This window comes from Oryza glaberrima, chromosome 1, assembly GCF_000147395.1.
Source record: "Oryza glaberrima chromosome 1, OglaRS2, whole genome shotgun sequence".
Lineage (NCBI taxonomy): Eukaryota > Viridiplantae > Streptophyta > Magnoliopsida > Poales > Poaceae > Oryza > Oryza glaberrima.
In genome coordinates, this window is record NC_068326.1 from 34,277,003 (window position 1) to 34,303,825 (window position 26,823).

The following is a 26,823-nucleotide window of genomic DNA, read 5'->3' on the forward strand; positions in this document are numbered from 1 at the left end:
ATTGTGATTACTCTAAGTAGTACGAGTACCAAGGAGTAGATAATGGACTTGCCTAATACGTATCCGTATCTCATTACACTCATTACGCATATCCACAATATTTCAGGTTAGGATCCCATTAAGGCAAAGTTCCTCCATGGAGGTTACTATTGTCTTTGTTGTATTCCTCGTTTTTTTTCTTTCTAGCTCTGGGATGTAGCTAGAGTGATTCTAATCCCAGTGGATCGTGCAAATTGAATCCGTGTAGATCTATGTGAAATTTAGCATGCAAGATCGAGGAAAACACAGCAAAATAGTCTCTTGAACCAAAGAAATGGGATTATCCTCAAAAGAATAAATGAGCAACCTAAAAACAGCTCAGTTGAGATACACATATCTTTTCTCTAGGCACAATCATGTTCTCTCCTCTTGATCCAAGTAAATTTGGAAAAAGAAAAAAATGGCAGCAAAAAGAAAGAAAGGAGAAAAAAAAAGAGAAGAAGAATGAACAATGGAGTGGTGGTCGTCATGATGGGTAAAGCGCCAAGAAGCTGGGAGACAAGCATGGCGAGGCCCTCCAGACCCTGGAGTGCAGCTTGAGCACCTCGTGCGCCTTCTCCTTGGTCTTCACCCCGCACTGCTCCGACCGCAGCGCCAGGCACAGCTTCCCCACCACGCCGCACTGCGCCATCTCCTGCAGCACCGCCGGCGTCGCCGCGTGCCGCGCCACCGACCGCAGCACGCGCACCGCCCGCTCGCTCGCCGCCTCCGACACCCGCAGCACCTTCTTCCCCACCACGGCCACGCCCGCCGCGTGCGCCACCAGCTCCGCGCGCCCCTCCGCGCACGTGCACAGCCGGTCCAGCACGGCCAGCGCCAGCTCGCACACGCGCCGCTCGGGCTCATCCAGCAGCAGCTCCACCAGCGCCGCCACCGCGCCGGCGCCCACGATCTTCACGCGGTGCCGGCCGTACGGGCAGAGCGCGGCGAGCGCGTGGAGGGACGCCTTGGTGGCCCGCGCCGAGACGCGGTCGCGGACCACGCCGACCACCTCGGCGAGGAGCTCCGCGTTGAGGCCGATCACCCACGCCGGGACCACCGCGTCGGCGAGCGTCCTCACGAGCTGCACCGCGTGCGCCCGCGACTGGAGGTTCGACGAGCGGAGCACGGCCGTGAGGGACTCCGCCAGGTTGCCGTGCCTGGTCGAGACGCCGATCAGCTCCTGCTCCGGGATCCGGAGCGACGCGAGGACACCAACCGCCTCCTCCCGCGCCGTCGAGCAGGCGCTGCCGCTGGTCACGACGCGAGATAGCACGTCGAACACCCCGCCCTGGGACTCCAGCATTGCCCTGCTATCCTCGCACTCCGCCGCCAGCTCCCGCAGCCTCCTGAGCGCGCCCACCTGCGCCGCGGCGGCGTCGGACAGGAGCGACGCAACCTCGTCGCTCGAAACCGGCCGTAGCGCGGCCACCTCCTCGTCCACGGCCGACCCGGGGGAGACGGAGGCCGCCCACGACTGGATCAGGCGGCGCAGGGTGTGGTTGGGCGTGAGCTCCAGCCCGTGCTCGAGCGGCTGCCGCGTGACGGGACACGTCCGGCGGGCCCCCGGCGCGGCGAGCCACCGCGCGATCGCGGCGCGGTCGTACGAGATCCCCGTAGGGAGCGTGACGGGGTCGCGCATGAGCTGCAGCGAGATCGGGCAGACGAAGTAGGACGGCACCTCGGCCGCCGCGCTCGCCATCGCTGCCATATCCGTCACCAGTAGTAGGAGTGCACCAGCCGATCGCCACGCCACGCACTTGTTCACCGGAATGCGCGCGAGGGCCAAGAATATATACCGCGAGATGGCGGTGGCGCGCGGTGGTGCGCGTTCGCGAGTCGTAGCTGTTCTTGCGGCTGCGGGTAGGGAGAAGAAGAGGAGGAAGAAGAGGAAGACGCGCGCGTCGCGGAGGTTGCGCGGCTGTGCGTTGGTTTGGTCGCGGTTTTAATTTAAGGCGCGGGGGATTCGTCTAGTGGCGTTCACATGCGTCGCGTCGCACCACATCACATGCTACGCCGCGCTTTGTTTACTCGTCGCTCGCGGTTGGGGTCAGAGGGTGCTGTATTTGCGTTTTAGTCCCTTGGGTTTCTTTAATTTGGGGGGACTAGCTCCCTTTCCTCCTTCACAAGGAGAGGCTTTTGAGTTTCGGTTTGACTTTAATTTGGTGAGGTCATGAGCGTTCCGTGGCTAAGGTTTCCTCTGACTTTTGATGGTTTGGAAAAAGTATAAAGATGACACTGGGAAATTGGGAGCTCAATGTGAACGTCTTGTGCATAAAATCAAAGGTTAGTCTGTAGTAAGATCAAAGGTTATTATTTTGTATGATTATATTCGAAAGAAAACTGTACAATGCTTAAGTTTCTTTTGTGGCGTTGATTATTCGGGACACGTTTATCTTAAAATTCTACTCCAAATTTTGAAGATTTAGTACAACTATTCTAACTTCATGGCACCACAAATAAGAGGTTTAAGATTGAAGAATTTTGATCCACATGACGAGTTGCCATGCTATGATAGAAGGCAATAAGGTATCAATTAATTGTAAATTATTGCCAGATAAGTAAGAATGATGTGACACTAACTTACTTTGATCACCCAGGTAATGGATTGCCCATTTTGCATATAAGTGATAAATGGACTTCTTTATTTGAAAATGACGCGCGTCGACTATAGAAACTCATCACCGTCCCTTCAGTTACAAAATTCTCCTTTTCCTCATATAAGACGAATAGTCCTTGCTTTGAAACAGTATCAGTACACACACAATTGCTATCAATCCTCAATCAGTAACTACTAACCAATATTATTTCTCATTTTGACCTTTGCTCCAGTTTCCTCGGAGAACACCAGGAGGAGTCTTCCCATAATTCACTCAATCCCAGGTCTCCTTTTGCAAAAGTAACCTATTCTAGTCAGATCAAGGCTAATAATATAGCCGACCTATTGGCTATAAGGTTCTTTGTAGCCTTCTCTTAGCCTACCCATATAATAGTTAGCTCTTCACAATTAATATAAGGCCCACTTGTCTCTCTCACAGAGTTTATTGGTTCTTGTGTCAAGCCGGCTGTAAGTTTACAGTCCGCTTCTCCTCTCTCTCTTCTCTTCTCTCCTCCACCTCAGCATTTAGCCGGCTTATAGTCTACTACTATACTTGCTCTCAGTTGATGGATTGGAACAGTGGGAAAAGGCTCCACTGGTTGACCTGGAAAATTTCCGAGATTAATTAACAAAACGAGCCGGTCAGAAGCCTAGCGATTAGCGCTGGCTCTGCACTGTTAACACTTTTGTTTATTCAGATCTCTGACCTTGCCGGTGCCCTGCATGTTCCGTTTCTCTTGAGATGTGCGCGCCCCTGTTCGTATTAGGTGCCCTATTTGAGGGCTTGAGTGCTTGACCAACTAATTCCTCAATTCTTTTTTAGTGCTCACCTGATCTAAACAGATGATCAGCTCTTATCTGTCATTTTGAGTTTTTTTTTTCTAATATGATCAGCTCTTATCTGTCATCTTGAGGGTTTTTTTTAATCATTGATCTTCAGAATCTTTCTCTGGATTCATCTTTCAGGTGATGTACATGATCTTTCTTGTTGATGTGACACCAAAGATTTTCTGAGGGGAAAAGTGATCTTTTCTGTATTAACAGATCCGTGATTCAGTGAATTGGTTGCACTCTACCAGTTGTATCCTTGTAGCAACTAGAGAGAAAATGAGAAAGCGATGTCCACTAGGTTAATTTGTAGGCCAACTTATGGAATCACGGTACTCCAAGTCACCAAAGCTACCAAATTAGCGTTCGAAAACGGCTACATATATAGTAGTGATTGATTAGTAACTCTTAGCTCCAATTGGAACTTGAGAACTGGACCCAATTACCTAATTGGACCACTAGCTAGGGTTATTTTCTGTTTCCAATGGAGTAATTAGTGAGTGAAGGAGTAACAAAATTGCCAACTGACCTAATTGTTAGGTTCAACCAGGAGTTTGGTCCACCGTTTTGCCAAATCTAGTGGTAGATATATTATTTTGGATTTTTCAGAAAAGAAAAGCCTCGTCTGATGTATATCTGTCACTTGCGATTAATTAAGGCTATTGTCAGAACACATGAGAGACCATTTCCTCCTAACCTTGCATGTTGTTCTCCATCATGGCATCATGTCACTGGTACGTTTACGTTGGATTCTAGATCCATCTGGTACATTTACACAATGTCAACGATAACATTATTCAGAGGAATTGATCATCCACATCGATCGATAAAAGAAGTGTTTGACTTTTGCTAACCAAGATTCTAATTCCATCAATTTTCTACTGCTAATTAACTGGAGTAAGCTTTTGTACATGTGTGGCTGATACTGTTATAATCGATGAGGCACCACCGGTAGTGTGTACAATATCAGAATTCGGCGCTACCTTTGTTCTGCCTAACCCAGCGGTAAAAAGTTAAAAAACCGAACTGACCTGCTATAACTGAACATTGATTCGGTTCGGTAATGGTTGGCTAATTCAGGTTGATTCAAGTGCTTGGCACGAGTTTTTGTCTGAAATAGCAAATGGCTCCATGCGGTGGATGGTGCAAATATGTTTTTGTCTGACGCCGACGTCGTTTACTTTTTGCCATTTCCACTTTCTTAACTAATTACCTTTCATTAATTCAGGATGTATGTATGCATGCTTAGCAGTAATCTGACTGGTACTACTACCAGTCTATCGATTAGCTTAGCAGCTAGCTAGGTGGTGAGATCAACGCTCGCGGCATTGACCTTTCACCATCAATGGCGTCACACCGTTTGTTTCATTGTTTCAGCATGTGAAAAACTCAGTACTCGTGTTGGTTTTCAGCTAATTAGCTAGCCTGGAAAAGAGCTGACCGGTCTCCTTGCTCTCTTTAAAGTGCGTCGCTGTCGCAATGGATGGCCCAAGGCTGGTACACGTCGGTGCCTCCTCGAAGCGCCGCCGCTGAACCAGCCGTGTACTTTTTGGTGCATCATCTGTGCTGTTTTTGGTTTTCTCACGATTGATTCGCAATCTTAGATAGAAGTAGCACACTGCAAATTGCAGTACGGCTCTACGTACGGGGCCACTCCATCAAATGATGTACTACTCCCTTGCAAATGTCAAACATACAGTTAATGATTTCTCTAGCTGTTTTTGAAATACTAGACGTCTTCACAACCACTCTCTTGAAAAATACGCCTGACGAATAGGATTTTTTTTTCTACTACTATAAAAACACATCGTCGTTCTCCTCTGCACCCCTTCCCATCTTGTGCAGCGCACATTCCAGAAAAAAATGCTAGAGAAAAACAAAAGGAAATGTGCTTATTGCGCGCTCCATAACAAAAAAGATAAAAAATAGCAAAAGAAAACAGGGGAAAGAAGAGAGGAAATGTGGTTGGATAAAAAGAAATTTCCACTTTATGCTAGATCCACATCTTAGGCCCTAGCCCATTTTTAGTGGTATGGCCCATTGCAATACATGGTTATATTACCAGTTTAATAGAAAAGCAACCATTTGTTCATCTGTTTTGTAGCAGTAAATCATAATCTCAAAAATCTCGAACTAGCTATATATTTTTTTCAATAATCAGATGTAAATATAGTAGTCATAGTATAATTATATTGTAATTTGCATTTAGCTGCAGTACAATTTGTATGCAACTTAAAAAAATTCCACGCTAACACGCTATTTTCGTGAAGCGGAGGTCGCGAGACTGAATCTCCTCGTCCGCACGTGCACTATGATTTTTTTTCTTTCCAACTTAAACAAATCTTGGAGTAATAAACCTAATGGTTTAAAATTAAGTGAAAGCTACATACATGTTACGTTGTGATTACATGCAAATGACGCAAGTTACAATACAATTGCACCATAACTATTATGTACTTACATTTGATAAATCGTGAGAATGCTGATGACAAAAGCCCAAAAAACTTTACGTAAATGGCGGCCTGAATCGTAGTGAGCCTTAATGGACCAGCTTTACCACAGGGACAACGTGTTAACCAGCCCAATTACAAATATGGTTCAGTTTAAATTTGGCCCATCTGTAGATGAGGCCGCAAATTGGGCCTCCAGAAAGTGAGTAGGACTGGCAATCAACCTCTTCTAGTCAAAGACACCCTTGAAAGCTACTCCACGCAAGCATCCATAGCAAGGAAACGCTTTTCATGGACAGAATCGCGCAGCGTAAACACAATTCCCAGCAATTCTGTCAAGTGTGTCCGGCCAGTGGCCAACGGGATAGTTCTTCGTCTTCACGTTGTACCTAGCCTCCATGCCACTGTCCCTGAAGGCCTGAACAATTTGATGAGTGTAATCATGACACTGTCCACTGTACGTATTTACATTCCAGAAGTGAAATTAAACAACAGGATTATCCCAGTAATACTTCAGTTGCAACTGCAAAGACCTGAAGATTAAAGGAAGGTGAAAGAAACTGTGTCTTGATTTTGATCTGGAGCATGCGTGAATGTGCGTAGTCAACTCTTCAAGTAAGAGTAGTTTTCTATGATGGTTATTTTTTTGGAAGATTTACTAATGCAAATGATGCTGCTTAGATGGCGTCATTAGCTAGGCTGCTGCAAGGATAAGGCACCGTATACGTGTGGAGAAGCCAGCAAAATGCATGGATCGATGGCATCGGAAAGAATGCATCAATCCCGTAGTTACTGTTGCCGAGGTATATTAGCATACTATATTCAGTCTAAGAGTTGAAATCAACCGAGTTGACTGCAACATATATACCAATTCTACTGCCTAGTGCTGATCAGTGATCACCTCCTCTCTTCATCTTCTCTTACAATTTAATTGCTCCAATTGTAAATACTGAACACACAAAAATTAAATATTAGAACCATAATTAGATAGAAAGATCATAATAATTAATTCTGCACAATTCTGCTACCTGGAATGTCAACTCATATTGGCTGGTTAATTACTCACATGCATATATATACATGCGGTTTTGTGAATGTGAAATTGTAAATGTGATCTAGTCCCATGTGGTCTATCCCATTATCATCGCGAAACCACAAGCCCTGCACGCACTGACGGAGGATATGGCCATTTGTTTACGTCGTTCGAGTACAATTTGATACTACAGGTAAGCTAGGGCTAGGAGGGGAGATCGATCGGTTGGGATATCTTGCAATGGTGATCATGAGCATTTTAGGAGTAGCTCCCTCCTTGGATCATGGGCCAGCTTCTTCTTCTTCTCCTCTCTCTCGGATCCAGACCCGGCCATGTGCATCCGGCCCTAGGCACCCTGAATTCTGTAGAGAGGGGAGCTCCCAAGGTTGATCATTACTGCTGCTGATGCACAAGTCAGACGAGCAGTGGATTCCAAGCATGAGGCTGCGACTGCGAGAGGTTAACTGAGGGCGGCCATGCATGTAGTCGAGCTCTCTCCCCTACGCAATCCATCCATGGCGCCGAGCCGATGCATCCATCCGTCGTGCGTGTGAGGCGTTGACCCTGTAAAATATTGCGCGCACGGGTAGCGCAGTGAGCAGTATCCGGTACTTCTGCATTCCATGCACCCTCGAATCCTCGATTTTGCCTTGGTCAATGCAATTCTGGTACAGTATACCTGTACTTTTTATACATCTAGTAGTAGTGTTGTTGATAACTGCATGTATTTGCATGCATGCATTTCATTGCTACTTTTGACAGTTGAAACTAACCACATTTGGATCATGCAAGTGCATATATTTTGTTAAGTTTAACCACTTTTGTCAGGGACCCAAGGACGTACAGTTCATTCTGAAGATCATCACACAACTCACTTTACAGCAACAGTTCAATGGTACAGCAGTGATGCACTATGCATCCATATGAATTAATCACAGGGATTACTTTTTTTATCATTTTGCAGAATTGGCCTTAATCACGTACTGAATGTGCAGCTGGATGGTCTTTATAGGACATAAGAAGTGGCAGCTTGACTTAGCTAGTCTTTTATTAATTTAACCCAGCTCATTAGCCTTTTAGTTTAATTGAACACCGTGATGATGCAGATAACATTCTACTGGCTGTAAAATCTAGAAAGATACTGAGTGACTACAAGTGGATCCAGACGAGCAATCTCTATCTTTCAACAAGATATATGAGCAGTCATGCCGAGACCAATGAGGCAATGGCAGCTACTACTCTCCTGTGAGTTTAATTGGGCTGCTTTTGTTTGACTAACAATCTCGACCGAGCACAAGGGAGACAAGGGACACATGCACTGTGGAATGCTTGCCATGCAAGGTATTAGTTGCTTCCCTTGTTAAGCCACATACAAAAGAACTGTACATGCAAACTATTCATTCACAGTGAAGATGCCGCCAAAATAAGCTACTAGATCTATAGAATTTGGATTTTTTTTTTCATCGATCGATAGCCATTTCTTCTACTGACTATTGCGCTGTTAAATTGTCATATCAAGCTAGTCTCGTAATTTCAAATAGTTCTTGCTATCTTTCTTCTACTTTTCATGTTCTGCTAGCTAGATCATTGAGAACACATATGCATATATCGAAATACATGCATAAGCAACTTCAGCTACAGTAAAACGGGGGAAAAAAAAGGACTTCTGCCGCAATGCTAGCTTCAGCAGAAGATTTTCTGAAGTTGAACCTGCACATAAAACTTGTGATTATAACATCACTACTCCATATAATCAAATATTTTTCAAACTTTATTGTATTGGCTCTATCTCACAAGTATACCAATTACCCTTAATTACTCCCTTCACATGAGTGATCTAGCACCTAGCTCACCCTCTCCCTCTTCAAAACAAGCATAGCTCTATATGTAGTTCTTCCAAACAGAAACAAAAGAAAAAAAGTTACAAACCAATCGCAAGAATAGCATGAGATCGATTAGCTAGAAGAAAAAATTTTAATCGTATATATATTTATGGCATGTAAAGAGCCTCCAATCCTTGGCAATCCACGCTCCAATCATGATCAGGAGCGCCGATCATGCACTCATGGAGGCTCATGGCGTCGTCGGGAAACGAATCCAACGAGTCGTACTTGGGCTCCTCCCATGTCGACAAGCTCGGCACGATCGAGCACCACGACGACAGGCTGCCGGCGCCGGCGACGTCCGTGGGCAAACCTAGCGAGTCGAAGCAGCTCTGATCCATGGCGAAGTTGAGCTCGCCGAGCGCGGCTTGCACGCTCGCGTCCGTGCACAGCATGGAGGTGGTTGCGGTGGTTGCAGTACTCGTCGGGTCGTTGCCGCTCGCTGGACTGGACCACTCGCCGAACCCGTCCTGGTTCGGGTCGAACTGCGCCGACGCCGCCGCCAGGATGCCGGGGCTCAGATCGCTGGACGCGCTGAACGTGTCGAACGCCTCGTCGACGTGCCCTCCCGACTCCGGCGTGACGGCGCCGAGCCCGGCGTCGGTCGGCGGGTGGTTCAGAAACTTGGCGTACAGCATTGCGAGGTCGATGGTCGAGCCGTCCGCCGCGGCGGCGACGTCGGGCATCGCCTGGCCGGGGTTCGCCGGGTTCCCGACCATGCCTTCCAGGACCACGTCAGGCCGGACCGGGCCGGGGAACCGGTGGCCGAACGCCGCGTCGCGGCCGCTCGAGACGGCGTCGGCCGCCGACCGCGCCGACGACGAGGACTTCCCGCGGCGGTTCTTGCGGCAGCCGCCGCCGACGGGGACGTTGCGGAGCGAGCCGCCCTTGGTCCAGTACCGGCGGCATCCCTTGCAGAAGTAGCGCGGCTGGCTGAGGCTGTAGTTGTTGTAGTAGCAGAACTTGGTGTTGGGCGAGTCGCAGCGCGGGCAGTTGGGCGCCGCCTCGGCGCCCTGCTTGTACCGGCGATCCACCAGCAGCGACGGCGGCCGCGGCGCGTACGGCAGCATCGCCTCGTGGTGCGACGACGACAACATCGATCTCTCGGCTCGATCGCGATCGGCAGCCTCCAAGCTAGAGATAGCTAGCTCGCTTGCGGCCAAGAATATATATGGTGATGTGAGATGTTAGCTCAGCTCGATCGATCGGTGGCGCGAGAGGAATTGATTGATGGAGGTGGGAAGAGAGGGGGAGAGGGAGAGGGAGGTGGTGGGGTTTTTATATGGATCACAGGGTGAGCTACTAGTAGCACAGGGTGGGAGTTTTTTCCGGTTACTGGCGCATGTGCATGTGAGTTTGCATGCAGACTTGCAGAGCATAGATCGATTTGGGGCGAGCTGTAGTGAGACTATTTGTAGGATTTAATTTGGGGTTAAAGAAATGAGGTTAGGCAGGAGTAGCTCCTAATTAATCACCCCCAACAAACTGTGCTTGTGCAGTCCCTCCTTAGTGGCTACAGTAGTCTTATTATCGCATAATGACGCAACAACCACTGTGCTAGTGATCAAAGGACATTGGTACATGGCAAATTTTCGCGTCGATCTGGAAAATAATGGAGCTTCAACCCTGTGCATCTTGTCTCAGTCTACAGTTTTATACTGGCACACAGGACTGATACTCCTATATCTCAATTGCTCTCGTGCAAAATTTCGAAATAACTACCCTCTATAAAAGCTGCTACGGTGTTGATTGTGGATTAAGGCCCTGTTCGGCTGCATTAGCCGAGCCAAGAATCAACTGGCAGCTGGCCGCTGGCTGCAAGGCAGCAGCTGTAAAAAGGCAGCCCAACAAGCCTTAACCCAAAAAACAGATCAAGTAACAAAAGAAATTAAAAAGAATACTACTACTACCTTTATTTCTTAAATATCATTGTTTTTTAAATATGTGATGTAGTTATTTTTTAAAAACTTTGACTGACAATATTTATATAATTAGTTAGTTAATTAGGAAAAAAAATAAAAGAATACAGCTAAATCTATCATCAAAATTATCTTTAAAAAGATCTCCCTCCATCCCAAATTGATTATTTTATATGTTTATTCACCAAAACTAAGGATAATTTAAATCGCATCAATTAAGACATCATGCACACCATTTTCCTATAATGCATGCATTGATTAAAACACCACGCCAATTACACCATTGTCATGCACACATTCTCCCTTGCTACATTAATTATATTCGATGAAATTCATGTCCATGGGATTTATATGATGATTAATTTGAGAAATTTTGGATTTCATTATATGATGATCAATTTGGTAAAGAGGGAGTATCATCAAAAGCACTTTAAGCATGTCTAATATATTTGTCTATTTGCACAAATATCTATTGATAAAAAATAAGTAGTCAAACACATTAAAAAAAATTCAACCTTTATGATATGTCTACTAGTGTAAAAGTGGAATTGTTCTCGTCCTCCTTTCACCCCATTCCTCACTGTGCGAAACACACATCTGCTCTGCGTGATTGTTCTTCAGTCGCTCTCCTAGCCTATCCCATACGTTAGAACCCATGAACATGTTACTAGTACTCCTTTCGTCCCACTCACTACGGCGCTCACATATTTTAATATTTAACTTTTTAAATATTTGACCAATAAATAATTATTATAAATTCAAATTTATTTGATGAAAATAACAATATTGGATTGTTATTTATGTTTACTTTCATTATAATATATAATTTTATTGCTATAAACATTATAATATATGAGAAAATTTAAAATCAAATATTAGTTTTGAAGACTGTGTCAAGTTTGACTGTGGCTTAGTGAGTGGGATGGTTGAAGTGTTTTAAAGAAATTGAGAGATTCACGACGTCACGATAAGTATCTCAGGTACTTATAGGGATAGGGTGTATATGTGTGCGTTTATAGGGGTAAGTGTAAGCGTATGAGCGTAAATATTTGTACTTTGCTTTAGAAAAAAGTACTTAGCTAGTAGTAATTCAGTCCACCAGTTGATAGAATAATAAGAATATAAGGTGCATGACTATACTGCGAGCCAATTATTAGCGTGGTCGGTGCAACACGGAGCCGTTGCGCCCAAGTGATCGATGGCACGGGCTGGCGGCACGCCCCTTGCGGTGGGCGCGCGCGCACGGCCGGCTGCTCGGCTGCTCCTAGCGCCGTACATAGCCGGGAAGAGAGGCCGTGTGCCGTGACGCGCGCGAGCTCGCGGTAGCGGGGGGAGAGCCCCACTGGCCAGCCACGTGCAAACCCCAGGCCCCCCCGCGGTGCCGGGGGTGGGGTGCGAGGGACGCAAATCCCTCGGGATCGTTCACGCCCATTTTGTTATACACTCCCCTCTCGATCGATGCGTCGCGTGCGGCGTACCGTCGTTCGACGGGTACGCTGTGGGAACCGCGATTTCCTCACACGCGGTTAGGCTCTCGCGACGCAACCGCGCATCACGGCCACCGGACCACGACGCGCGCGCGCGCGCACCCGCTCGATCGCAAGTTAATTTTTGCAACCAGATCCAGCTGCATAGCGGGTTGGCGCGCTTTGGGACTTGGGATACGCGCGCCCGGGTTACTTGCACATGTGCATGCGAGTTTGCGACGCATAGAATCGGGCCGACCTGTATGCAGTGTGAATATGTAATTTAGTTTGGGGTTTAAGAAAGAGATTAGGGAGCTCCCAACTGATTACGTACCCCTAACAAGCCGAGATTGTGTGCAGTATAGTCTCTCTTAAGTTGCTACAGTAGTCGTGTCATGTCATCGCATAATGATGCCACAACCAATGTGCTCCTGATCGAAGGACGTTGCTTCCACCGTTTCACGTCTAAATTAAATGACAGTTCTACTGAGAAATGACAGTAGTAAAAATAAATAAAAAAATCTACGTCCAGCTTACAGTACGAGAACTGATAGGTGCAAGCAGACAACCCAATGGTTCCCGCATTTTATCGCTCCATGCACGTCGAAAGAATTTCGATGATTCTTTCCACGGTTAGTTGGTGCATAGTGATGCGTGGCATGGCGGTGCCCAGCCTGCTACAACAGGGCCTCATAGCTAGCCGAATTATTGTTCTTTTTTACCCTGAGGGAAAGCTGGCTAGCCGAATTGGTTCGATAAAGTGTCTCGATACATTTTGAAAAACATACAAATTTTATATTTTAGAATAAATAAAGCATCAGATCAATTTGATCTCTCCATAATTACAATATTGTTTATGATACTCATATGGATATGTGTCTTTAGTCGAATCATGAGAAAGTGTTTTCATCCTCTAAGCTGATATCTCCTTGTTTTTTATGTCATCAAAATAGTGATAACAAATTGAAAAATGTTTGGTAGATCAATATATAAAATATAACACTCTACAAACATACAAATTTAAATTCAACATACTCCCTCCATTCCATAATATAAGGCACAACCACTTTTTTTAGATGTTCCATAATATAAGGCATGCATGTAAGCATGCAATTAACCATGACATCTTCTCCATTAAATTATTATTTTTTAAAATCATCCACTCTCATGTTACATAATCCTATTGGATGCATGCATTATATTTATTAGGATGATCCAAACTACAAGACGATAATAATTATTTCTTGGTATTTGGGTTAAGGTGATTGTGCCTTATATTTTGGAACGGAGGGAGTATACAAGTAGAAACACAATTTTATATTGTATAAGTTATTTTTGAACTTACATATTTGTAAAGTGATATATCTCATATTGATCTACCTTATCATTTTTTAACTTTTTAAATAAATTCTGAGTGGCATGCACAAAACAGGAGGATATTCCCTCAAGGATGGTATCCACATTCGAATCTTGTGATACGACTGCTTAAGTTGTACTTCCTGTGTTCTACAATATAGCAATATGGTATAGGATGAGAAGTGTGCTCGCGAAAAAAAGTATAGGATGAGAATTATCCTTAGTACAAATTTATTGTATTAGGGTGTGTCTAATCCTATAGTAGATTGTTATATTTGAAAAGAAAATACTTAGTAGGCATATCTATTCAAGGAATGGTTTATTAATTGGGTATCTTCTTTTCTTTGATGATGACAATTGTTTTGTGCTCGGGGACTCCACAGCAAAACCGGGTCCTATTTATGTTTGTTTCCCCTGATCCATCGAACTAACAACGGCGCCCATGCATGCAAGGTGGTCCAAAGTACGTATAGACAACAGTACAGTACAGGGCTACTGCAGGCTACACAGACAACAGCGAGATGATGACAGATTGACGTTTTGACAGGTCGGTGGCCGGTCCCTCGCCCAATCATACCTCGCCAAGACACACGGCCGGACAAGCGCGCACTGGTGTGCCTGGTGGTGTGTACTCTGCCGCCCTCCATCCGCCCCCCTCCCCCCGCCACCCGCACGGCGCCTCTGCGACGTACGGCACGGCGCACGCTCGACCGAGTCTTGCACGGTGACATGCCTGCCATGCCATCGCCGCCTACTACTACTGGTACTGCCTCGTACCATCCGATGTCTCTCTGCGTGGCCCAGCCTCTCTCGATCGCGATCTGTCGTGTAGGGCAGCTAGCTGGTCGGAGTGGTTTTTGATGGCGACAGTGAGTACATTCCGACTCCGGCCGGACGTGTACAACGTTTATTTGATGGACGTACGTACCGGTCGACTTGCGCGGTGCTGATCACCCATGTGGCTCGTTGAGGTACGTCGTACGGGCCCGGTGGCATGCATGAGCGTTCCTTGGCCCTAATCATACGCAATTAAGGGGGAACACGGACCATCAACCACAAATTTGACTTGCTTGCGCGAGCAAGCGATCCAGCTGATGAGATAGCTGCAACAAGATGAGCTCGCTCTGACAAAAGTAATGAGGAGCTCTAATTTTATATGTTGAATTTGAATTTATGTGTTTCTGGAACAACATATCTCATATTGATCTGTCATTCGATTTTAAAAATTTGTTAATAACTACTACTATTTGACTGTCATACAAAAATAAGGGATATCCCATTAAGGAATGAAAAGAGTTTCTCAGGTAAACGTAACAATGCATCTAGATTAATCTATTAAATGGAAAACAAATAAGATTAAAGTTACATATTTTTTAAGAGAATTTATTCTATACCACTAAGTTTACTCTAATTCCACGATTTGTCATATACTTTACCTTCATTTATAATACACCATTGACTTTGTCAAAAAAATTACAATGTATCATTGAGTAGATACTTTTAAGGAAATGACTAAAATACCCTTCAAGTCATATAAGGGTTGACACTTGATTGACCCACTAGTAGTTATTTTTTAAAAAAATAAAAGTTTTTGTGTGTATATTTTAAGATATAGAAGTGTGTGTGTATATTTTAAGATTTTCTTTCTTGTTTTTTTAAATTATTATGTAGCATATATATGAAAGAGGTAACCCCATAAAAAAGAATTATAAAGCATATGGATGATGATTTATGTGAAAGGACATTAACACAAGAGTATTCTATTAGTATATAAATTATAAATTATATTTCCAAAAAATAATAATACACGCGAAATAAAAATCTTGAAATATACACACTTCTATATTATGTAAGGAGGCTACATAAAAAAATTTCATATTTTTTTGGAAACTTCTACTATATCAATTAATTGTTATGCCTTTGTCGGTGATATGGGCCCGGAGGTATCAGGTTTAGAGGGAGGTGGCTGCCCCCTGATGCCACGTAGCCCTCCTCCGAGGGGAGTCAGGCCCGAGGCGGGGTGGCGGCCACTCCTTCCCCAAAGACTAGTCGGAGGAGGCTGCCCCCCGATGCCACGTGGCCCTCCCCCGAGGGGAGTCAGGCCCGAGGTAGGACGGCGGCCACTCCTTCCTAGAGACTGGATGGAGGAGGCTGCCCTCCAATGCCACGTGGCCCTCCATCGAGGGGGGTTGGGCCCGAGGTAGGGCGGCGGCCACTCCCTGGCCGAGACTAGAGGGAGAAGGCCGCCCCAGGCGCCACGTGGCTCCCCCCCCCCCCGAGGGGGGATCGGGCCCGAGGTCGGGCGGCGACCGCCCCCCTCCCGTGACTAGGGGTCGGGCTCCCCCGACCCCCTCTCTAGGTCACCACGTACGGTGGGTTAGGTGTCCGCCTCCAGGTACCCACCTACCCGCATTTAAGGCGTCCCGAGCAGTCGCGCTACGCCGCATTTAATGCGGCGTGCAGTGCACTCAACCGGTCTGTGACCGGTCGAATGACCGATGGGACTGGCTAGTGCGCCTGTGCGCTGCTTGTGTGTCAGGCGGCGTGCAACCTGACATGTCCCATCAAATAGTGATGGTGAGAGGTTCTCATCCTCTTATCCCAGCCGGAGTCGGTCTCCCACTCTGGTCAAAGTAAGGCTCCCGTTTCCCGGTGTAATAGGAGCCCAGAAGTCTTCACCCATTAAATGGTGACTGACAGGGGCACCCCCCGTGTCAGGCGGCAAGATTTGACAGGCCCCATCATCAAGACGACGTGTGCTTGGCTTCCCAAGTCAAGAGACAAGACATGCATTTAATGCAAAGATTATAATACTTCTCCACCGGAGCTAGGTTAGGTTGTTGGGCCCATGTGGTAACCCCTTGAGGTATAAAAGGAGGTCCAGGCCTAGTGGTGGAGGGGGGACTTCCGAGCGAACTGGCGCTTGGGTCTCGCAACCCTAAGCACTTGTGTTCTACATTCAATCAATCATGCACAAGAGTAGGGTATTACGCTTCTCAGCGGCCCGAACCTGTATAAACCTCTTTTGTCTCATCGTCTTGGAGAGGCCTAACCCCCTCAAGATCACACAGCTCCGCTCACCAAGCCGTCAAATTTCACCGGCTGCCCCCAGCCGAACTCACAAAGGGGGCCTCACGGTTCCCTGGTGGAGGAGTTCATTCTCCGACATCTGGCGCGCCAGGTAGGGGGCGCGTTTGTAATTTTTGAGGTTCTTTCGAGCGCCAGTGTGGTGAGTGTCGCGCCGCCGCTACGGGGGAAGGTGCAGCATCCTCAGGAGTGTCGTGTCACCCTAGGCAGGGGGCAAGGCCCCCCACATCCCCACCAGGTAAGCTTGGCTACTAGGTCTTTGTGGCGAGTCTTTGGAATGTCTAAGGGCCCCCCAAAGCTCCAGCCCTGCCTCACCGAGAAGTACGACGATGGCGCTGACCCCTCCGAGTCCCTCCAGTTCTGCACGGCAATCATAGAGGCGGCGAGGGGTGGCGACCGGGTCATGGCGAACGTCTTCCTATGGCCCTCAAGGGCCAAGCGCGGGGTTGACCCATGAGCCTGGGAGGACTCTTGCAGTTTTGAGCTCCGGGTGCCGTTGAAGCCCGGGACCCCCTGTGATGGCTCTTCTGTAGCGGCAGGCTTTGGTCCCGCCAGCTGACTACGGTGCCCGGCCCGGCTCAACTGATCGTCCTTTCAAGCTTCAAGTATTTTCAATTTTTCAATTCATTAGCTTCAAATCTTATATTTATTTCCCCCATTCTATTCTCATGGCCCTGCGACACCCGTGTGTTGCGCATTTGTTTGCTCCCTCGGTGGTAAGAGCCCAACCTCTCTCCCATCTACATGAACGATTCTTTGCTAAGTGTGGGGGCTAAGTTTTCTAGCCTTATCCTAGCCTTAAGTTGAGCCCCGGGTGCCGTCGATGCCCGGGACCCCCTGTGCTGGCTCTTCCGTAGCGGCTGGCTTTGGTCCTGCCGGCTGGCTACGGTACCCGGCCTGGCTCAACTGTAGATGGGGATTGCTGGCTCTAGAGTTTTTGGCTCTCACACTCGTGCGAAAGTAGTCGTCCATGTAGAAGGAAAAGAGATTGGAAGGAGGCCACCGAAAGGAAAGAACAAACAGAATGTGTAGCATGGGGACACGGGCTCGTGGGAACCTGACCTCGTTTGCTAAGTGGTCACAGGCTTTCCATGATGGTTCGGAACCCATGGTGGGGGGGCCTCTTCGAGCTAAAGGTTTGTGTTTGCTTCATTCATAGAAGCAATTCTTTGCTATAAGTGTGAGGGCTACGATTCCTAGCTCTATCCTAGCCCTGCGTCGAGCTCTAGGTACCGTCGACGCCCGGGACCCCCTGTGCTAGCTCTTCCGTAGCGGCTGGCTTTGGCCCCGTCGGCTGGTTACGACGCTCAGCTTCGCTTGATCGCAGGCGAAGATTGCTGGCTATAGAAAGTTCAGTCCTCACACTCGCGCGAAGATAATCGTTTGCATAAAATTATTGTTGCTTATATTTATCTCTCGTCCATCTCTTCCTCGCGGTCCCGCGGTACCTATGTGTCGCGCGCCGGCTTGCCTCCCTTGGTACAAAAAGTTTGTATTCGCTTCATCCATTCAAATGATTATTTGCTTAAAGTGCGGGGGCTATGATTACTAGCTCTATCCTAGCCCTGCGTCGAGCTCTGGGTACCGTCGACGCCCGGGGCCCCCTGTGCTAGCCCTTCCGTAGCGGCTGGCTTTGGCCCCGCCGGCTGGCTACGGCGCCCAGCTTAGTTTGATCGCGGGTGAAGATTGCTGGCTATGGAAAGTTCAGCCCTCACACTCGCGAAAATAATCGTTTGAATAGATGAAGTAGAACATGAATAGAGGTTAACAAATGGCAGGGGCAAGCGAGGTACACGGCGTAAGTTCACGGGCCCGAGAGAATCTAACAACGTTTGCTGAATATATACAGAAAATAAGTTCACAGCCTAAGGTATGGGCTAGCGAGTCGCCCTCAGGCTGGGGCGAAAAAGGCGCATGGGTCCTAGTGCCAGCAAAGAAAGAATAAGAGATCGGGCCCACATATCATCAGACTAGGAAAGTGGCGTCAACCCTGACCACCTGGGGAAGGTTTTGGTCAGGGCTAACGCCGGGGGCTACTGTCGGTAATATGGGCCTAGGGGTATCAGGTTTAGAGGGAGGAGACTGCCCCCCGATGCCACGTGGCCCTCCCCCGAGGGGAGTCAGGCCTGAGGTGGGGTGGCTGCTACTCCTTCCCCAAAGACTAGTCGGAGGAGGCTTCCCCCCGATGCCACATGGCCCTCCCCCGAGGGGAGTCAGACCCGAGGTAGGACGGCGGCCACTCCTTCCCAGAGACTGGATGGAGGAGGCTGCCCTCCAATGCCACGTGGCCCTCCCCCGAGGGGGGTCGGGCCCGAGGTAGGGCGGCGGCCACTCCCTGGCCGAGACTAGAGGGAGAAGGCCGCCCCAGGCGCCACGTGGCTCCCTCCCCCCCCCCGATGGGGGATCGGGCCCGAGGTCGGGCGGCGACCGCCCCCCTCCCGTGACTAGGGGTCGGGCTCCCCCGACCCCCTCTCTAGGTCACCACGTACGATGGGTTAGGTGCCCACCTACCCGCATTTATGGCGTCCCGAGCAGTCGCGCCACGCCGCATTAAATGCGGCGTGCAGTGCACTCAACCGGTCTGTGACCGGTCGAATGACCGATGGGACTGGCTAGTGCGCCTGTGCGCTGCTTGTGTGTCAGGCGGCGTGCAACCTGACATGTCCCATCAAATAGTGATGGTGAGAGGTTCTCATCCTCTTATCCCAGCCGGAGTCGGTCCTCCCACTCTGGTCAAAGTAAGGCTCCCGTTTCCCGGTGTAATAGGAGCCCAGAAGTCTTCACCCATTAAATGGTGACTGACAGGGGCACCCCCCGTGTCAGGCGGCAAGATTTGACAGGCCCCATCATCAAGACGACGTGTGCTTGGCTTCCCAAGTCAAGAGACAAGACATGCATTTAATGCAAAGATTATAATACTTCTCCACCGGAGCTAGGTTAGGTTGTTGGGCCCATGTGGTAATCCCTTGAGGTATAAAAGGAGGTCCAGGCCTAGTGGTGGAGGGGGGACTTCCGAGCGAATTGGCGCTTGAGTCTCGCAACCCCAAGCACTTGTGTTCTACATTCAATCAATCATGCACAAGAGTAGGGTATTACGCTTCTCAGCGGCCCGAACCTGTATAAACCTCTTTTGTCTCATCGTCTTGGAGAGGCCTAACCCCCTCAAGATCACACAGCTCCGCTCACCAAGCCCTCGAATCTCACCCGCTGCCCCCAGCCGAACTCACAAAGGGGGCCTCACGGTTCCCTGGTGGAGGAGTTCATTCTCCGACAGCCTTAAAGGCAATTTTGGTTTTTTTTTTTAAAAAAAATATTCACCCCAACAGCATACTATTGAAGTAAAAAGACAAAGTCAATGACATATTTAAAAAAAAGAGAGACAAAGTCGATGGCAAATCGTTGAGTAAGAGTAAACTTTCCTCCAAAAATTATATTGGAGGTGTAGTTATTCGTGAGTTTTGGCTAATCATTGTGCTAAAGTGGATTGAGAACTTAAAATAAAATCATGCGAATGACAAATAGCCAAAAACAATAAAAGGAAAGCGTTAGTGTCCTGATTGGTCCGCGCGAAATTATCGGCTTTGTTTGTGTCAAAGAAAAAGATGAGGAATCGCAAATTCGCAATCCAAACAAACGTGCAAGGCCAAACGGCAAGTCTTGTGAGTGGCAGATCGCCAGATACATGCACTCGACTCATGCAGGTGCCAAGTCCTGAGTCCTGACAGCATTCTAAGTTCACTGCCTGATAACACGATATATACCCTTCTGTAATAAAGTGAAAACATTTTGAATTTGTCGCTAGATCACAACTCGCAGATGCTGTAACTGTGAGGTAATTAAGCACTGATAACAAGTCAACCATGGATCAGCAGATCAAACAGGAAGTGCTTGTACAGAGCAGGAAAAAAAAAGAGTAACTATAGAATGTTCTGTTCCGGGGAGAATCCACAAAGGACGAGATACTGCAGTATATACTGAACTGAATGCTTGCAGCGTGCCCCCACACTGTAAAAGTTAGAGCAATGTATCACGTTACTTCATTAATCGGCCAAAGAGTACACATGGAACTGACGCTGTTCGTCAGCGGCTGAATTGTCTTTGTGATATGCATACACATTGGGTCAGGTACTCAGGTGGTTTGTACTTTCAGACGATCTCATATTCAGCGATCGTTGATGTCTAGCTACTTCTATTCATGTAACGTTAATGCTGTACATATACAGTTTTACATGAGCTAACATGCATGTTCTTGTCTGAAAGTAACTTATATAGTACTAGTAAAACATAAAAGTTTAACGGCCGTCTTCATTTCATTGCCGCATAAATAACATTTTGTCTGTGAAGTATTCCTCCGTTTCACAATATAAGTCATTCTAGCATTTCATTAACATCAATAGGAATATGGGAAATACTAGAATAACTTATATTGTGAAACGGAGGGAGTACTATGTTTCTTAGGCAGCAACAGTTCAGATACCTATTAGATTAGGCTTTGGGGATTATTGATCCACTGCATTCTCTCTTTTTATTCCCCTGTTTTATGTGATTTTCTGAAGATGCTTTCACAAGAGTTACAGGCTGCAAATTTTACCTCAGAGGTGATCCAGCCCTCTGTGGGGATCACGGCAATGATTTAGCTGGGACAGACCCGCTACCTAGACTGTTAGAGTTGCTTAAGCCACACTCTTCCGTTTGAGCTACTAGTAAGCATCAGCCACACACGCAGAGGAGAGTAGTATCAGCAATCATAACATGGACTATTGCAATTAATTGCTCTGTGCAGGGGAGAAAATGAGCAGGCAATGCAGTAATGCATGCAGGCCAGGATCATGGCGATTGGCAAGGGCCAAGGGCTAGTAGACTTGAACAACCTTACATTGATAGGACAGTCGCTGTACAAGGATGGATGGATGGATTGGTTGGAACAAACAAACAAGGGCAATACGCTGGCATTCGTGCATGGACCAGGGCCTTGTCCAACAGACTGAGAATTAAGCGTTTGTACGTATTGGGAACAGTAGGCATGGAGGATGAGCTGCATGCACGCAGGTACAGGTGCAGTGCATGAGAAAGCAACCGTTAGCCTTGTGATGGAACGACAAAGTGGGATATGGAGGATGGACGAATATTACGTGCAATTCCGACAAACCAGTTCTATCCGATGCATCATATATAGGCTCTTCTCAGTTATTTTATTATTTATTGCCAAAAAAAAACTAAGGTTAGTGATGGCAGAATTAGGAATGAACCATGCTTGTGTCCAAACTCCAAAGTCGCCTCAGAAATAGTCACGGAAAATAACAAAACACTACCATGTTTCCTCAACCGTGTATTCAATATATCTGGCTGGGAGCAGAGGACTTGCTGGATGGTACCAAGACACCGTGATCAATATAATAGTATATGCTCTGCATATGTATGTACTTATTACCAAAAATTTATCACAATTTGAAAGGCGTAATATATTGAGCCTGGAGCACTGAAGTATACTTTGATCCCTGTTCAATATCCTACGCCGATAGTTACACTTTCGATCTGAATAATGGACTTACCAGCTGGTACAGATCGATTAATGAACGTGCTTACCCGTACGTGTTTGGACCAGTTAGTACTCATTACTACGTACTTATAAATCTACCGGACTACCGCGACAACAGCCAGCAAGCTTATATAGGCAATGGCTGATTAATCAAGGGTGAGAGATCTATGCAGTGTCCAAAGCCTAGGCATGACAAAGTAAGTAACAAACCATGCACATCCCCTCTTCGGAAAAGTTGAGAGGTGTAAACTTGTGATAGGTAGTACGTACAACGTACGAGCGTACTCCATCTCGGTGCAAACTGTACATGGTTTACCAGCCCGGCCGGCCGGCCGGCCCGGGGACCATGCGATGCATGATGCCAGCATGCAGCTGATGTGCACCTCACCTCATAATCCCTTCCTTGAAACCCAATCAACAGAGACAATACGCGAGCACGACAGGGCTCTCGCTCAGCTAGCGCAAGGGCGCGCGGCGCGTTGACAAAACCCCTCATGCACCGCGAGCCGATCGAGACCGAGACGCCCGCGCGCCCCGGCCGGCCGCGAACCAGCGATCGACGACTGAGCCCCGCGCGTACGGCGCCCGCGGGGGCCGCGCGGAAGGGTGGGGGGTTGCCGGCGGGTTGGTGTGGCCGGCTGGCCGCATGGGAGGAGCGCGTGGGACGTGCCGTACCGTGGGTGTTCTGCCGGGTGGTGAGGCCGCGGGCGCGCGACTGGCGCGAGTCCCCTATGATGCCTGGGCCTGTGGACCACGCGGCGGAGAGACTCGATCGCGGCAACTGCCGCGCCCGTCGCCCGATATGGTGTACGCGCGGGGGGGTCACATGGGTTTTGGATCCGTGCGCCTGCCTCCTTCAATGCGCGACGGCGACGTCGGCACGAACCGGAACTGGAGGGAAGTGGGGCGCGGTCTTGTTGGAGATGTCGACCGCAGCATTGTCGTAGACGACGGCGGCTGATCCAGATTCCGTCGAACGACTAGCGTGCAGGCGTGAATCTGCGCCATATGATCGATCGAGCGCCCAAGTTAACAAGCCTGGCAGTCGTGTCCGATGCAACAATCTAGCTAGGCCCAGACGCCGAGTGTTATACTGGTGACGGATTCGTGAACGAGGCGAGGTCAGGTGAGAAAATGACAGGTGTGTGTTTTGGCAAAGGGAGTGTACGTGTTCGGGCCTAGCCCAATCATTGATCCTGATTCCTGAATGAAAAAGGCCGAAAGGAGCTTTTCATAGTGCGGGCCTGCTCAGATCTCGTGATAAAGGCCCAGTTACGACAATACGATCACACCCCAGAAAACAACCAATTAACGAATTTGCTGTATATTTGTCGAAAAATTTTTCTCTAAAAATTTGTCAAATGTAATTACAGTACAATCGTAGTGTAATTACACTGTAACTATAATGTAACTTATATGTAACTTTCAAGAATTTCTCGGTAACATGTTATTTCAGTAAAATAGAGGTCGTGGGAACAAATCCTTTCACATATGTGTGTGCTGTGATTATTTTTCTTCCTCACCAGAACAAATCTTGTAATAGATCTAACGATCAAAATTACGTGAAACTTACATACAAGTTACACTGTAGTTACATGCAAGTTATAGTGTAATTACATACAAGTTATAGTGTAATTATACTACGATTATACTATAATTACGTCTGTCAAATTTTTAGTAGAAAATTTGTCGACAAATATATAGGTGGTCCCACCAATTAATGTTCTTTCTTCATCAGAAAATGTCATCTGGAATGCAAACGGAGGAAAAAAAAAAAAGCAACGCCAGTTCAACAACAATCTTGATACATTCTTCCAGAAAGAACCAACAAATTCGTTGTGTTCGCTCCGGGATATTGATAACTTAATAACTTTAGGCGTGCGCTTTTTGTTCTTGTCAATCTCATCCTCTTCGCTTTTTCTGTTGGGAAGAAACCTCTCCTTGCTCCTGCGTTACAAGTTGGACAGGGACCCATCAAGCTAATGAGCGATCAGACACGTACATACAGGACAGTGGATTCTGATCATCAAGATATGTGTGCTAGACTGCTAGTGTAGTGCAGTGGAGCCTTTCACTGTGCGTTTTTGCACACGTCGAGTACGTGTGCCTTCGCCCTTCGCCGATCGTTACGCGACAGCCGATCGATCACGCGTCCAAAGCCCGTCAATCGAGTGGGCATGCATGCATGCGCTCCATCTGGAAAGTTAATTTAAGCTATTTCTGAGAGTGAGATCTCATCAGATCAGATATATACTCCGTACTACATTCGTGCTAGTCTCCTAATCTAGAAGATTAGTAGCTACACGGTACTATATATCTGGCTCATTTTTCCTGTTCTAGCTTGTAACAAAAAATTCACTGCTATGATCTGAAACGTTGTACTCCATCAAAGTATCAAACGAATCCACTTGGAAATTTCGGACCGACCGGTTTTAGATTCCTGCCAACTGAGCCTGTGAAAATAGTAACCGATAAAAACGAAATGAAAATGGTAAAAGATATAGAAACATAAACATATTTCTCTTATACCGACTGTTTTCGTATTTTACCATATTCCACTTGGAAATTTCAGACCGACCGGTTTTAGATTCCTGCCAACTGAGCCTACTGAGCCTGTGAAAATAGTAACCGATAAAAACGAAATGAAAATGATAGAAACATAAACATATTTCTCTTATACCGACTGTTTTCGTATTTTACCATATTCCTATTGAAATTACCTTTTTATAATATTGATAATTACCATATTTTTAAATACCCTAATATGTGTGGTTTGATACATAGTTTAGAGGCTCGTTAATTCCTCAATCAAATCCTAAGTTGAGTGCATGGCATAAGAAGGGAGAAAGTTTATAATTTAAGCTAGTGTAAGCTTGAATTTGTTTTCGCATATTATATTATATAGTCATATTAAGTTAAATATATTATTTTTACAGCTTAATATTTCCAGAATTTATATCGGTTTCCGGGCGATAACTCTGTTTTTCCTCCGTATAGTGACATTTCTGATTTCCTGATATTTTTTACACCGCTTTCATTTTCGATTTGACCCTTTTTATCCTATTTTCTAGAATAATATGGTTAAAAAATGACTGAGCTGTTTTTCGACCATTTTCTTCCCTATGAGTGACCATGTGTGTAGAAGATTTATCCATTTTCTTTTTATTTTTTGCGTACTTTTCCCGTGGCTCATGCGGAACTGAAGGGCTGGAAGCCTGGAACATGCATATACAGTACTCTGTTGTAAATTTTACAGACGTCCATTAATTATTAGGGTAATTTGGAACCATGCCATTATAATTTTGTAAATTTTAAGATATGTCATCGGTATCTCAATGACATGTAGGTCCCATATGAGTCAGTAACATGTAAGTCAGGATGGTATATCTCAAATTTTGTAAAATTATAATGGTATAGTTATAATTTTTCCTTATTATTATGGCCACTTGCAGTAATGCTTGGATTATATTGCTCGTTGTGAACTCAGTGGATGGGATCAAATGACAGGGCTGCTGGTCACCCCCCGAATGCATCTGGCATTGGATGTTGGTGTTGGTCATGCATACAAGACGACATCAACTATTGTGCGTGGCTGATCTGTTTGGATAACCTAGCTTAACAGCAAGTAGCAACTGCCATAAAACAGTATATAAGCTCAAGTTGCCTTCTCACACATACTCTTACAGTCTCCTTAGGTCGAAATCTGAAGGAATTCAAGCAAACAACTATACGAAAATTAAACATAGTTAACTATAATTAAGCTGTGCTGCTTGCCTGCCACTAGTCTGCAGATCTCTTATATAACTATATATACTTCGCAATTCCCTTTTCTCGCTTTTTCTTATTTTAAACAGGCTTTAGTACTTCAATTCCTTTCCATTTTGAAAAAACAAGTACATAAAAGCGTAGGCATGGCAAGATAGAACACACAACACGACGAGGAGTGTATGAACATGTATGCTTGATTGATTGATCAGCTTAAATTGCTTTAATTTTGTGTCCTGAATATGTTTTTTTTAGAACTGTCCTGAATATGTAGAACTTCGGTGCGTCCCAAGCTGTGCCGCAACGATAAGGCCGACACGGCCGATGAGGCACGTCCGGGGATGCATTATTGTCTGGACAACATCAGGCGCTTGCTAATTGATCATTGACGGCTTCTTGATTAGAAATCACTCGCTATAAATGTTGGAGTACTTGACATACACCTCTTTGATAAGATGCCTTGAAAATACATATTTCAAATTAATTCGAGAATTATTCTTACATATTTCAAATTACTTCGAGAATTATTCTTCTATATGCTATAAAAACCTTAAAATATGAAATTATTACTTTGTGTATAATCTAGCACCGAAGGATCTTGAAATATTCCATAAAGAATCTTAAAATACGTTTTCCTTAGACGGTAGTATGATGGGCCGATATAAGCACGTTTTTTTAGCAGTCCGGCCCAGAAAGCCCAGGCAAACAAAAGAAAACGTACGCGCGCCAAAACGAAACCAGGATCCGACAGGAAGTTGACACGTCGGACGCCACCCTGTCCTACGTGGCCGGAACGGACCACCCGCGTATTGACAAGTCACCGCCGCGGTGGCGCCACGGGAGCCACGTGTCACGCGCCCATGAGCCGACCGGTCGCGCT

General features: G+C 46.6%; 2 protein-coding genes across 2 annotated transcripts; both read right to left on the reverse strand.

Annotated features, from left to right (window-relative positions):
• Positions 1 to 46: 46 nt before the first annotated feature.
• LOC127774314 (E3 ubiquitin-protein ligase PUB23-like) lies at positions 47 to 1,928 on the reverse strand. The gene has a single exon (XM_052300539.1). It carries the CDS (start codon positions 1,727 to 1,729, stop codon positions 506 to 508), a length of 1,224 nt encoding a protein of 407 aa, XP_052156499.1. The 5' UTR covers positions 1,730 to 1,928; the 3' UTR covers positions 47 to 505.
• A 6,728-nt stretch (positions 1,929 to 8,656) lies between these two features.
• Positions 8,657 to 10,197, reverse strand: LOC127774320 (dof zinc finger protein 4-like). The gene has a single exon (XM_052300549.1). The coding sequence runs from the start codon at positions 9,906 to 9,908 to the stop codon at positions 8,919 to 8,921; it is 990 nt and encodes a 329-aa protein (XP_052156509.1). The 5' UTR covers positions 9,909 to 10,197; the 3' UTR covers positions 8,657 to 8,918.
• Positions 10,198 to 26,823: the final 16,626 nt, after the last annotated feature.

Excerpts from the sequence above, each read along its gene's own strand:
- LOC127774314 (XM_052300539.1), bottom strand. The coding sequence starts at position 1,729 with ATGGCAGCGATGGCGAGCGCGGCGGCCGAGGTGCCGTCCTACTTCGTC.
- LOC127774320 (XM_052300549.1), bottom strand. The coding sequence starts at position 9,908 with ATGTTGTCGTCGTCGCACCACGAGGCGATGCTGCCGTACGCGCCGCGG.